General features: G+C 42.0%; 1 protein-coding gene across 3 annotated transcripts in view; it reads left to right on the top strand.

The window, feature by feature from the left end:
- The window catches only part of MYLK (myosin light chain kinase), a 383,637-nt gene that overhangs the window by 126,525 nt on the left and 242,007 nt on the right, over window positions 1-15,105 (top strand). For all 3 annotated transcript variants that reach the window (XM_083153527.1, XM_083153528.1, XM_083153529.1), the window contains exon 4: window positions 9,629-9,756. In XM_083153527.1, the coding sequence (XP_083009653.1) occupies window positions 9,629-9,756 (128 nt within the window). The remainder of the gene's footprint in view (window positions 1-9,628; window positions 9,757-15,105) is intronic.

Raw genomic sequence — 15,105 nt, 5'->3', positions numbered from 1 at the left:
CTCGTTTTTGATTTTCCTTATTATTATTCTCTTGTCCGTAGCCCGATTACTTATTCTTTTCATGATTTTATTTGGGATACTGCTACCTTAATAAAGCTTTCTTCTAGCAACTTGTTTAATCTGTTGACTCTATAATTCAATTGAACTACACTGGTAATTCTATTTATAAGTGCTTTTTGTGCATACTATTTATCAAAAATATTTTAATTTCTTTGTGATTGTTCACCCTTTTATATCTCATTTTCCCTCATACATGTGCCGTTAAGTGTTAATCCGCATCTACATTTTTTTTTTTTTTTTTTTAATTTTGTCCGTGTTTACTGATGAGTTTTCCCACCCTCTTTCTTTTTTTTTTTTGTGATTTATGCATTTTACTTAATTAAATAAGTGTCATATATTTGGTAACTTATAACCAAATGTCACTACTCACTACTTCTATTAGATGTTTTTATTTATTTTATGTGTATGTGACCTTAATATTTTACTAACCATTTACTCCATATCTTTTTAAATTTCCCCAGTGTATTCCTATTCTTGTGAATATGTTTTTCATGTCGTACTATGTACTCTACCAATGCTATCCATCCTTTGAATTCTGGCCCAGTTTTGGCCATCCAAGATCTAGCTATCATTACCTTGGCCAAGGAACACAGATTAACAATCAAGGCTTTTTCATTATTATCTTTTACTCCATCATTAACTATGTTTAACAGGCAGCATTTAGGTGTGAGAATATTTTCTTTTATCCCCATTTCAACTAAATACCTTTTAACCCTTATCCAAAACTCTTGAACCACCCCGCAGTCCCATAGCAGATGATAAAATGTACCTGGAGCGCAGTTACATTTTGGACATTTATCTGAAGATATAGCTTTAAATTTCACCATCCTCCCCGTAGTCATGTAAGACCTGTGTAATATATATAATTGGGTTTGTTGAACCCTAATCGAGTTTGTCGATTTAGGTATTGAATTCATGGCTTTACTCCATTCCTCCCCGCTTATCTGTCCCATATCTTCCTCCCATTTCTCTCTTGTTTTGCTCAGCCCATCCTCATTTTTAATTTGCAACATATGATTATATATTTTAGAAATCTTTTTACCTTTAGCCAATATTTTTTTTATGGGCGATATGCCGAATTCTGGGACCTGACCTTTAAATTGGGCACCTAGTGCATTTTTCAGCTGGAGATATCTAAAAATATGAGAAGATGGTAATGAGAATTCCTCCTGCAAATGGCCATAGGATTTCAGTTCCTTGTTTACATACAGTTGGTTTAATGTCTTAACCCCATAGCTCCCCCAAACCTTAAGTACTTGGAGATGTTTCAATTCACTCAACCCTTTTGTATCGCCGAGGGGGTACTCGGTATCAAGACTTTGGAAATCGTGTAGTTTATTCACTTCTCCCCATATTTTAATAGCTTGTATCACCATCGGGGCATCCTTTTTACTTACATGACCTGTTACTAGCCTTTGCATAGGGGTCATCCCATTTCCACTCTTTAATACTAATTCCCTTATCCCTTCTCCCGAGCCTGATCCCTCCGACCAATCTGTCATTGATGTTATTTGGCTAGAAATGTAATACAATCTGAGATCAGGGGGGGATAGGCCCCCATCCCCATTTTCCCTCATTAGAGTTTGAAGATTAATTTTAGGGCGTGAATTGTTCCAAATAAACGAGGAGAACATGCCATTAACTTTGCGGAAAAAACTTTTGGATATATAACAGGGGGATTGTTGTAAAACATAAAGGAATTTTGGTAATATTATCATTTTTAGCAGATTTACTCTGCCAGTTGTTGTTAGGGGTAGTCTGCTCCATTGTTTTACTTTCGCGGCCAGGTATACTACCAATGGGTCTAGATTAAGCTTAGCGAAATCTTTGGGGTCTGAGGAGAACCATATGCCCAAATATTTGAATGTATTTACTATTCTAAGTGGGGAGGTAAGCTGAGATCTTACCAGTGAGCCCGGCCCTATCGGGAGGATGCTGGATTTCCCCCAGTTGACCCGGAAGCCTGAGTAATCCCCATAATCCTCTATTATTTTTAGTACTGTCGGGACAGATTTAGCTCCATCTGATAAGAATATCAGCAAGTCATCTGCGTATAATGCAGTTATATCCCTATGCCTCCCCCTCTTAAATCCTTCTCCTCCCAACTGGTCCCTTAGCATACATGCAAGAGGTTCTACTGCTAGGGCGAAGAGGCTAGGGGATAGCGGACACCCCTGCCTCGTCCCCCTTTCAATAGAAAATGATTGAGAGATGCAACCATTTATGCCCATTCTGGCCCTAGGGGCGGTGTAAAGTAATTGCACCCACCTAATAAATCTAGGCCCTATCCCGAATGCCCTCAATACCTCCCAGAGGAAGTGCCACTCAACGGCGTCAAACGCCTTCTCCGCGTCGAGTGACACCACCACCGGGGAGGGTTCGCTTTCCCTAGGGATTTGTAGATGAATATATAATTTTTGCAAATTCATAGATGTGGCCTTGCCTGGCATAAAGCCAGTCTGGTCTTCATGTACAATTTTGTCCAGATGACGATTCAACCTTATAGCCAAGATCTTAGCAATGATTTTGGCCTCTACAGAAATCAGCGAGATTGGCCTATAGGAATCTAATAGCATAGGGTATTTTTCTGTTTTTAATAATACAATTATTTTTGTCTCTAACATAGATCTGGGGAGGTTATTTTCTCCAAAACTGGTGTTCAGTGTTTCCAATAGCATGGGAGCTATTATGTCTACATATTTTTTATATATTTCCCCCGGTATGCCATCTAACCCTGGCGATTTACCGTTTGGAAGGGATGTGATCACTTCTTTTATTTCTTGTAGATTTATTGGTGCCTCCAGCTCTTCTCTATCTACTATTGAAAGGCTAGGGAGTTTTATTTTATTTAATAACTCTATTATTTCCTTCTGATCACATCCAAGCCTGGATTTATATAACTCCTTAAAATAATCCCTAAAGGCCTTCTCTATCTCTAGATTTGTGTATACTATCGTCCCTTCTTTATTAATTATTTTTGTTATAATAGTAGCTGGACCCTCTGTCTGTGCTATAAAGGCCAGAAACCTTCCGGATCTATCCGTACTCGCATATCTTGTATATGAACTGTGTTGGATCATGTTGGCGTTTTCCGCCTCCAATACCTCCAACCATCTTCTTTGTGCCTCCACCCATTCCTTTTTTTTATCCTCAGAATCATCCTCCAGATAGGCTCTTTCTGATGCTTCACATTTCCTTTCTAAATCCTCTGTTTTACTGCGGCTCTGCTTCTTTAAATCACCTATTCCTTTTTTTAGAATTCCCCTCATGTAGGCCTTAAAAGCGTCCCAAATCATGCTGTTTGATGCTGATCCCTTATTAAATTCCCAAAATTCTGCCCAGCCTTCCCCCATTTTTTCAGCATCTTTCATCTTATCCAGCCATCTGGGGTCAAATTTCCAGGCCCTGTTTCCCCTTTCCACTAACTCATTTAGTTCTAATATCACTGGGGAGTGGTCCGATATACCTCTGGCCTTATACTCCACATTCCCCACTTTTGGCATCAGACTGTTTGAGACCAACATCAAATCGATTCTGGAGAAAGATTCGTAAGATGCCGAAAAGCACGAAAATTGTTTCGTATTCGGGTTCCTTTCTCTCCATGCGTCTGTCCAACCCAGCTCCTTTATAAATAAATCAAATCCTTTGTTCCCCCTTTTCGTTCCTGCCCGTGCCCCACTCCATCTATCTAGATGAGGGTCGAGGATGTTGTTAAAATCCCCTGTACATAGCACGGGAAGGCCCGGAGATAGGGACACAAATTCCGCAGCTTCTTTCAATGCATCATATGAGAATGGAGGAGGTACATATATTACTAATAAACACATTTGCATTGACCGAATCGTACATTCCAGAAAAATGAATCTACCCATCCCATCTACCTTCACCCTATTGCAGACAAAAGGAAGGTTCTTTTTTATCAATATTGAAATTCCCCTTGAGTTTGCAGTAAAGGGTGAGTGATATATCTGGCCCACCCAAGCTTTTTTAAGGGTCCTTAGTTTACTCCCCACCAAGTGGGTTTCGGCCAGGCAACTAATATCTGCATTATATTGTTTTATTTGTTTTAATACCAATGCCCTCTTAATATGGTCATTAATGCCCCTTACATTCCAGAACATGACTCCTACCATCCCTTTCTTTTAATCCTCATGACTAACCAATTAGTGTGTCCCTGCTGGGCTAGTTGTTTCCCAGCACTTGCATGGTTAATATACAGCTCCATAAACGGGTACCTATCCTCCACATCTATAGGGTATATAGGGCATTACTGTCGATCTTACATTATTTCCGGGCTTCATCTTAGTTATACATGGTATTTCTACTAGTTTCTCATTAATACAGAGCTTAAATATTTTTTTTTTTATACATTCTGAACAAGGGTACATACAACAAAAACACAACCCCCCCCCTCCCCCCCACCCCCCACCCTGTATACACGTCCCCCTGCTGTATACCTATTCCCATACCCTAATCCCTCTTGGGGCTTTTACTTTTTAGAGCCACCAAAGTGCGGTGAACTCCCTGGAGCTAATTAGGATTAAACCTCCCCGACTGCAAGCTGGATCGGGCCCGGTGTCCATCTATCCACCCATTTTGCTGCATCATTGGGTGTATGGAAGAAGATCGTTTGATCCTCTGCTATAATTCTCAGCTTAGCTGGATATAGCATAGAGTACTTGATTCCTTTTTCACGCATCCTTCTTTTCACTTCCATGTATTTTGCTCTTTCTTTTTGGATTTCTATAGCGAGATCTGGGAACAATGAGATCCTCGTTCCATTATATTCCACTGAACCTTTTATCCGTGCCTGTCGAAGAATCATATCTCGATCTTGATAGTTCAATAACTTTATGATCATCGTGCGAGGGGGAGAGCCCGGGGGTGGTGGTTTAAATGGCACTCTATGGGCCCTTTCTATTGCAAATGACTTTGAGAGGGAGTTGTCTCCAAATTTTTCTATGATCCATTTTTCCATGAATTTTATTGGATCTGATCCTTCTTCTCGTTCTGGAAAGCCGATAAACCTTATATTATTTCTTCTTAGTCTCCCTTCCATATCAGTGATTTTAAATTTCATATCTTTAACTTGATCAGCCAAAATGTCCACCTTGGAGACCAGTACTGAGTGTCCATCTTCAGTTTTTGAGACTCTGCTTTCCACCTCATTAAGTTGTGTTTTTACCTCCTTGATCTCTTGTCTCAGAGAGGTGATATCTGATTGCATATCAGTGATTTTGTCAGTCAATCTCTGTTCACTGCCTTTTATGGCCTCCATAAGTTGTTGCATGGTAATTTCTGAATTACTTGGCGCAGTGTTGCCTTTCACTGGGGTTGTCACCGGGGTGGAAGCAGGGGTATTTGTGCTTCCCCCTGCTTGGGATCTGGCGTATCTTTCTAATCTTGCCGCTGCTGCTGTTGCAGTCCCCGTTTTTCCCCATTATAAGTGACGTTTTTAGAGGTCGGCACTCCCACCAATTTAAACAGGGAGAGAAAGAGTATGCACGGTCCCACTTTTGTCTGAGGGCCTCTGGATTTTTGTTGCGCTTTATTGCTTGGGCAGTTCTTATCTCTTATACTCTGCCCTTACGCAGATGGAAATATGCTCCAGATAACGCCTTATCTGATCTTTTATCGCACCCTTTTGTATTTTAGCGCTGACTGCTGTTCACCCCTGAATGTCCGTATCGCCTGTAATCCCCGTGGAGGCACCGATACAGACTCACACTGTCTCAGTATATCTCTGGGTCACAACTAAAAACTTATCTCTCGATGCTGACCCCGGATAGGCCCTTTTGTCTTAGGGTTTATCTTAGTAATACAATTTTTTTTTTTTTTTGGCACTCTCGCTCCGTCTACCATACGTCACTGAGTATCGAATGTCAATGTCACCTCTGGTCCTATTAAAAGTGTAGGCACCAAACCCTCCTTGGCTCTGTGAGCCTTTAACAGCAATACATGCACATGCACTTCTGTGCGGACTTGTTAGTAACACCTTCAGCTTTAGGTCTGTCCATTTACCACAGCTTTTTATATATCACCTGACAATGTCAAAAAAAACCACTTTGCTTACCCCAGACTCCTCCACTCCTCTCCTTTTTTTCAGCGATTTATCCCACTTCTCCTTTACTTTAACCCTCTTGTGCTTTATGCTGTGATCTCAGCAGAGCTTGATTCTCTCTCTTGCTGCAGATTTCCTCCTTACTGCTGGCCGCTTCTTGCTGCGGGGGAGGGGGGGGGGGCACCTCTCTCCAAATGCCCGGATCTTGTGCTGCCTTGATTGAGCAATACTTTTAACAGCCTGCCCAGACTTCAGCCCCTGAGAAGTGTAGGACCGCGTCACTCCAGACGGTCCCCGTGACTCATTTGCTGCGCCCTGTATTGTCCGTCTGGGCACGGGGGGGCAGATCCACCCGGCGCCCGTCAATTGCTTCAGCGACACGCTGCTCACCTCGCCCTGTCCCCGGGAGGGAGTCCAGGGAGCTCCTTCACCACACCACTCTACTCCCGCGCTGCCGTGGCCACGCCCCCCCAGAATCGCCTGACCTTTCCTTAAATTTATACACCGTTTTGCCTATATATTGAAGGCTACAGGGACAAATTAACTGGTATACAACGAATGTTGAATTGCATGTAAATTTGTATTGGATTTTATACTTGTGCCCTGTATGAGGGTGGTAGAAGGTACATTTGAAACATCCCTTACGTGTCGAATCTAGCCAGGTAGGTTCAGCAAAAGTGGGTTGATACAGGATGTTGGTCTTTACAAGTAGATCTTTCAGGTTACTCCCTCTAGAAAGAAAAGGCATGAGACGTTTATTGGAAAAGGGAAGTTGTTTATACGATTGGATAATTGGCCATTTTGCTTTAATTGATTTATTAATTGCTTCCGAGCTATTGTTATATCGGTTTACCCAAGGTAACACATTTTCTGCAGCTGGATGTTTACTTTTAGGGATCAGCAATGATTGTCTGTCCATTTGCATGACCTTTTCTTTACATTTTAATAACTCAGTTTTATTGTACCCGCGTGCTAGCAATTTATTAATTAATTCATCAATCTGTTTGCTGCAATTATCCCTATTATTATTAATACGTTGGTACCGTATATATATAGATCTGCCTCACTCCAAGGGTCTTTGATACAATGATAAGAATTTATTCTGTGTCACATAGAGCATATGTGTAAATGTTGACGTTGCAATACCCTAAGGTATTTTTATCAAGACAACACATGCTGGCACATAACAAACTCGCACGGCGGCGAGATAACATATAAGTGCACAGAGACGAACAAACAGATATATATACTCACCAGCTCCTGATCAGAGCCAGGTGTAGCATGCCTCCACTCCCGAAGGAGAGGCGCATACCACTGATGTCAGTCCCGACTCGATTGCTGAGCAACAATACAGGACACTGTCCCTTGCCGCAGCTCCACTCAATACGAGCCGTGACAGCAACAAGGTGGCACAATCCACATCCACACTGCATGCATATATACAACTACCATGAACAACAAATCATGTGAGCTCCCCCTGTGCCGCAGTCTCACCCTCACATGGAATTGCCACAGCTAATTCAAGGACAACAGTCTGCCCATCCTCTGGTTTCCAGGCTACCATCTGCCAGCAGCGATGCAGGATGTTGGTGCTGCAGCTTTGGGCGAGTGGGTGGCAGCCTTTTGATCCTCTTCCCTCTGTAGATGGAGCCAGAGAAGGCCCAATCCCATTGGCAGGAGGCACTAGGGGATGGGAGGGGGTCTCCACCTGCAGGCATAGAGGGGTGAAGCAGAGTGTCCATCCAAACACTTTCCAGGCTCCTGACTCTCAAAGCCTACTCACAAGTCAATAGTTACATAGTTACATAGTAGGTAAGGCTGAAAAAAGACTTGCGTCCATCTAGTTCAACCTGGTATAGATATCCATTGCTGATTTGGTTGGTTCTGGTATTTTACAGACAAATTATATTTCTTATTTGTACCCATGGATGTTTTTCTCCAGTAAATGTTTGTCCAACTTTGCCTTGAACGCATTTAATGAGCCAGCCATTACCACCTCTCTGGGAAGAGAGTTCCAGAGTTTGACTGTTCTGACCGTAAAGAAATTCTTTCTACTAGCTGAATGAAATCTTTTTTCTTCTAATCTATACTCATGCCCTCGCGTCCTAGATTCCTTTCTAGTAGAAAATAGGGTGTGTGACAGTTCCTTATATTGGCCCTTGATATACTTGTACATGTTGAGCATGTCCCCCCTTAAACGTCTCTTTTCTAATGTAAATAGTCCCAAATTGCTTAATCTCTCCCCGTAGCTTAAATTCTCCATTCCCCTAATAAGCTTTGTTGCTCGCCTTTGGACTTTTTCTAATTCTATGATGTCCTTTTTATAGTGTGGGGCCCAGAACTGTACTCCGTACTCTAGGTGAGGTCTCACCAATGCTTTATATAGTGGCATAATTACCCTTGAGTCCCTAGTTTCCATTCCCCTCTTAATACATGCCAGAATTTTGTTGGCCTTTTTTGTAGCTACATTACAATGGGCACTACATCCTAGATTGCTGTCTATTTGGACTCCTAGATCCTTTTCAAGTATGGAATTACCCAGTTCCTCTCCGCTAAGGTTGTAACTTGCACACTGGTTGAGTCTCCCAAGGTGCATAACCTTACATTTATCTACATTGAACCTCATCTTCCATTTTTTTGCCCACTCATCTAGAATTGCAAGATCATTTTGAAGCATGGTGACATCTTCTGGTGATTTGATGACTTTGCTAAGTTTTGTATCGTCCGCAAAGATGGATACATTGCTGAGTAACCCTATCCCAATATCGTTAATAAAAATGTTAAACAAAATGGGCCCCAAAACCGAACCCTGGGGCACTCCACTTAGTACCGGTATCATATCTGATACGGCACCATTCACAACCACTCTTTGTTCTCTATTACATAGCCAATTCCCTACCCATCTGCAGATATTTTCACCCAATCCTAGGTTCTCCATTTTATTAATCAATCTCTTGTGTGGGACAGTATCAAATGCTTTAGCAAAATCTAGGAGTGCTACCTTGCCGCATGAGCAGCATAACACACACTGACTGGCTGTCTCTCTCTCCCTGCTGTAGCAGCTCAGATATTTTTAGTGCTGTTTATATGTATATGATAGATGATGCACTCACCTGGGTTAACTACCTAAGGCCGTGTACACACTAGACTGATCTCAGCCCAATATATAATTTCAGGCCAAGTACACAATATCGACTGGTTTGTTCATTGTGTATATGCAATCTGCACACTCCCATGGTCGCTTTTTGTAATATCTTCTGGTTGGCTGTGCTCCCCAAGGTGCCTTGACATTTTATGAAGGATGGAACGAGGCATTGCTACATCCTTAATTACATTGTTCTGATATGTACAGTACTGTGGATACCAATTGTACCCAGCCTAATATTGGTGTGAATTCTTGATTGTCCTATTAGAGCAGAAACATGATAATCACAGAAATTATCTGTTTATAACATATCATTGTTTTGTCTTCTAAACATTTCTCTATTTGGTATTTTCCACCTCCAGCTTCTGCACCACAGATCCTCCAATTCCCAGAAGACATGAAGGTTCGAGCTGGGGAGACCGTGGTGCTGCTCTGCAAAGCATCTGGGACACAGCCCATCACATTCACATGGATGAAATTTAGGAGAGAGGTACTGTAACCTCTTAAGTGGAATCTACATTGGAGTTAGTGGAAGCTCTATAAACCCCTTATGACACCAACCCCTTATGACTACCTGACCATTGGAAAGATGTTGTCTCCCTGCCAGGTCCAGGGCTTCATCTGGATTCACTAAGGTTGAGCAAGGTGGCAGATTTCCCTCTGTGTGTGTGTGTGTGTGGGGGGGGGGGGATGGATCTTGTAGTGGAAAAAATTACAACTGTTTTTCCAGTTACTAAGACAGTGTAGTACTGGGCTGTGACAATATACTGCAGTGCCACACTCCCAGACATCACTATAATGCTGGGGATACACTATATAATCATCTGTCTGATACACTTGATAACAACGGATCATCCAGATAATTGTACAGTGCATTTGCGCAAATGATATAAAAATGTCCATTGATCAGACATGCTGATCATCCAATCTTTTCCATTCCTTCATTGGGGAAGAGTAATAAAATGTCTTCTCCCCCGGGAAAGATCCCAATTTCCTGTGGTTCTACTCTGGGTTACTGTATGTTTACAATGTGCATTGTGATATTTAAAAACACTGCAAGGATGTATCAATTATTGTATGCAGGAGCAAAGAAAGAAAGCTCTGCCCCTGTGAAACCTTTCCCCTGAACTTATATATACAGGTTAGTGCGGCCCGGCACTCGCTGCTATGGTTCAGCTGCCCAGGTGCCCTTCCACAAATTGGTGTAAAGAATCAAGAAAAGGCTGGCACTCCGGGGTCTTTTCAAAACGTGATGTATTGTTAGCAAGTAAAACGACCAACGTTTCGGGGGTGGTCCCCCTTTGTCAAGGTGCGTGGTGATATCGTTATCACCACGTACCTTGACAAAGGGGGACCACCCCCGAAACGATATATATATATGACTGGGGCTGGGCACGACTTCCGAAGTAGGTTGCTCGTCGGGTGCCTTCGTCCTTACGATTAGTATAGACTTCTTACTCCACAGACGTGGCACTCCAGACAGATTTCAATCAGGAAAACTCTTTATATGAGACAAACAGTAAGGTTTCAATACAGGTGTATTATCATCAGGCTCAATGTAACAGTGTTCAACTATCCATTAAATACCCTACAGGTGTACCTTATGTCAGGGGGAACGGTAACCAGTACCACCTCCTACGTAACAGCATGAGAAGACAGACCTGTGTGCCTAACTTGGCAATCCACCTAGCTTCACATTTGAGCAATTGGAGACCACGATTTCCTCCCCGGATCGATGCCGGGATGTGGTCAATTATGCTTGGCCTGTATAAAATGTCTAGGGACCGGTTGATCGCTGGTTCCCTTAAGTGCTTTGCGGATCGTCGACCTATGTGTCGTCATCCGCTCTTTGAAGGGACGTTCGGTCTTAACTATATAGGAGAGACCGCATGGGCATATGATTTGATAAACGGTGTATGGTGTATTGCATGTGAGTAAAAACCGAATTGGTATGGCTACCTGTCTGAGGGTGGTTAAATGATGAGCCAGGGATTAAAAAACTGCATGTGGTACAAAGACTTCGGATGCATCCCACTCTTGTAGTGTGGCGGGTCTGGGTAGATCCCATGCATCGGATTTAACTAAGATGTCACGGATACTCTTAGATCATTTATAAATAGGGAGAAGGTAGTTTGGGATAATCCTAATGACGGATCCACTTGTATCACCGGCCAATGCTGGTGTACAATTTTAGTGGTAGTAGGGCTTTGTTGGTTATAGGTGGTTACCCATGGTAACCGATTCGACATTTGGCTTGCGTGGAAGCCAACCCCGACAGCGCAAAACCCCAATCCCTTTAGGGGTGACCACGAGAGCATGCATAGATGGTCCCGGAGATTCACCAGATGCGGTGGGCAGGGGAGCAGGGAGAAGGGGAAGGAAACCCCCAAAATCGACCAAAGCCTAATTGTGAATTTGTCATCATACACCCTTTCAAGTGCGGAACAATCTGTCCTTTCTAAAGGTCTTTCATTTATTCCTTCAACTCGACATAATGATGTACAATGGTCAGTGGAGCACCACCGCCTACCCCGTTCCCTTCGGCTGAAGGAATTCTACAATAAACCCCACATTGAACCCTCAAAGACAGTGAGTACACCTGACACACCTGATACATCTAAAGACTGTATTCCTATACAATTGCGCAAGATTTTGCCCAAAACATCTTTTGATCCCCAGTCACATAATGAGTCCATACTTACTTTTTCAAATATAACAGACTTTACAGTGAAAGCGGCCGTTAAAAATCGGCTACCAGCCCGCAACAATATCAGCAGGCAAGAACGGACAGCACTTAAAGCATTATTCAATGATCGATCACTGGTGTTCCGCCCAGGCGATAAAGGCGGAGCACTAGTGATAATGAACCTAAGTGACTATCATGTACAAGTGATGACTCATTTAAATGACAGGTCTACTTATCGATGTTTAAATTCTGACCCTACACCTATGTTCTCTAGGGAACTTAGTGCAATGTTACAACGGGCAGTTCAGGTTAACATAATCTCTGAAGGGCTCAAAAATGCTTTATTACCGGTTTATCCCATGGTACCGCAATTTTATTGTGTCCCTAAAATACACAAATCGATACAGAATCCGCCAGGCCGTCCCATTGTGGCGGCCAGAGGATCGCTGATGCAACCTGCTTCAATATACATCGATAGTTTGTTGCAGCCGTGTATCCGAAATCATCCTAGATATCTTTTGGACTCCATAGAATTATTGCGACAATTACTTGCCATGCCATTATTACAGGGGGAGGTATACCTATTTTCTATAGATGTAAGTGCATTATATACCTCGATACCCCACTCTATGGGACTGGCAGCACTCCAAAGATTCATGACCAATAGCGCTATGTATCAATGACCGGAGATAAACTTTGTACTTGAATTGATGTTGAAAATTTTTTTTTGTGTATGGTGAAAAATTCTTCCTGCAGCTGATGGGAGTAGCGATGGGAGCGGCGGCAGCCCCCTCATATGCAAATATATATGTTTGAACTAGAACAATCATTGTTTTTTTTCTACACCATCGGTTGCAGATAGAATTATCCACTACAATCGTTATATCGACGATTTGTTGATATTTTGGCAGGGTCCACCAGAGGATTTAATCGAATTGATTGAATTACACAATGCTAGTGAGAATCCTATCAAATTCACTTTTGAATACAGTAATAGTAAAATACACTACCTTGACGTACTGATCAAACTGCAGAATGGTATTATTTCTACATGTCTGTACACCAAAAAAACGGAGAAGAATAACCTTTTAGAGTACCAAAGTTTTCACCCTAGAGTGACAGTGCATAGTTTACCCTACTCACAGCTGCTCAGAGTTAAAATGATAGTGTCAGATCCTGTAGTAGCTAATACACAGATGGAAGCCATGATATCTCGCTTTGTACAGAGAGGCTACCCCATGGAAGAATTACAATCTACAAAACAAAAAGTACAAGCTTTGGACTGAGAAGCCCACTTGAAGGGTGACAAGGTTGCAAGCCAAATGTCTACTGACTATGATGCTATCACAATTTAGCTACCACTAAAATTGTACGCCACCATTGGCCGGTGATACAAGCGGATCCGTCACTAGGATTAGCCCAAACTACCTTACTCCCTAGCTATAAACGATCTAAGAGTATCCGTGACATCTTAGTTAAATCCGATGCATCGGGATCTACCCAGACCCGCCACACTACAAGAGTGGGATGCATCCGATGTCTTTGTACCACATGCAGTTTTTTAATCCCTGGCTCATCATTTAACCACCCTCAGACAGGTAAAGCCATACCAATTCGGTTTTTACTCACATGCAATACACCATACACCGTTTATCAAATCATATGCCCATGCGGTCTCTCTCTTTAAATAGTAAAGACTGAACGTCCCTTCAAAGAGCGGATGACGACACATAGGTCGACGATCCGCAAAGCACTTCTTAAGGGAACTGGCGATAAACCGGTCCCTAGACATTTTATACAGGCCAAGCATAATCTGTCATCACTGAAGTATAGGATGATTGACCACATCCCGGCAATGATCCGGGGAGGAAATCGTGGTCTCCAATTACTCAAATGTGAAGCTAGGTGGATTGCCAAGTTAGGCACACTAGCACCCAACGGGCTTAACAAGCATTCAGGCATGAATGTTCTACTTTAAAATTTTGAAGCTTATGATGGTTCCATATAATATTGTAACGGTCTATATTATCTACTGTGTGTATCTGTTTTTTTGGCACGCTTATGTATATATGTGTTAGTTATAGATATATGTATAGTGGTAGAAGCGATAACTTTAGCCACATTGTGTTTTGTATGTACTTATGTAATGTATTTTTATACATTGCACGATAATGGTCTTTTCAGCCCTGCTATCGGGAACCACCCCATTGGGAGGGGAAACCGGATTGTCAGGTCTGTCTTCTCACGCTGTTACATAGGAGGCGGTACTGGTTACCGTTCCCCCTGACGTAAGGTACACCTGTAGGGTATTTAATGGATAGTTGAACACTGTTACATTGAGCCTGATGATAATACACCTCAAATAAAGAGTTTTCCTGATTGAAATCTGTCTGGAGTGCCACGTCTGTGGAGTAAGAAGTCTCTCTCTCACTCACTCTATATCTATATATATATATCTATATCTATCTATATCTATCTATATCTATCTATCTATCTATATATATATATATATATATATATATATATATATATATATATATCCATTATTCTTAAAGATACCACTGACTTTTTACCTCGCTTTGACAAGATCACTATAGTACCCCCTAATAGCTTGTTAGTGACATCACAAATCTATATACGAATATTAGTCATACATCAGGAATAGATGCCATTAAGCGCATCATTACTCAGAGTCCAGCCTATAAGGGTCCTCCGGTCGATTTTTTAATGTTACTGATAGATTTTATTTTGCATAAAAATATTTTTTTGTCCGATAACTCTTTTTTTCTGCAGTTACAAGGCACGGCCATGGGCTCCAACATGGCCCCGGCCTATGCCAACCTTTACATGCATGATTATGAGACATCGCATATTTTGAACAATGGTATTTTTTCCAGGTTTATAATATCTTATGTTAGATTTATCGATGACATTTTCTTTTTGTGGACCGGGGGCCCCGATAGGCTGGATCTCTTTATTCAACACTTAAATGGATTGCCAGGTACCATTTGGTTTTCGCATGTAAGTAGTCCCACTAAATTAAGCTTTTTAGATGTAGAGGTTAGGATTGAGGAGAATAGGTTGGGCACTTCGATATTTAGGAAAACTACAGACACTAATTCTGTTCTTCGAGCAGAGAGTTTTCACCCTCCC

This window comes from Crinia signifera, chromosome 7, assembly GCF_055691185.1.
Source record: "Crinia signifera chromosome 7, ASM5569118v1, whole genome shotgun sequence".
Taxonomy (NCBI): Eukaryota; Metazoa; Chordata; class Amphibia; order Anura; family Myobatrachidae; genus Crinia; species Crinia signifera.
The sequence above is the reverse complement of the archived record's forward strand: the minus strand, read 5'-3'. Positions and strand labels throughout refer to the sequence as shown.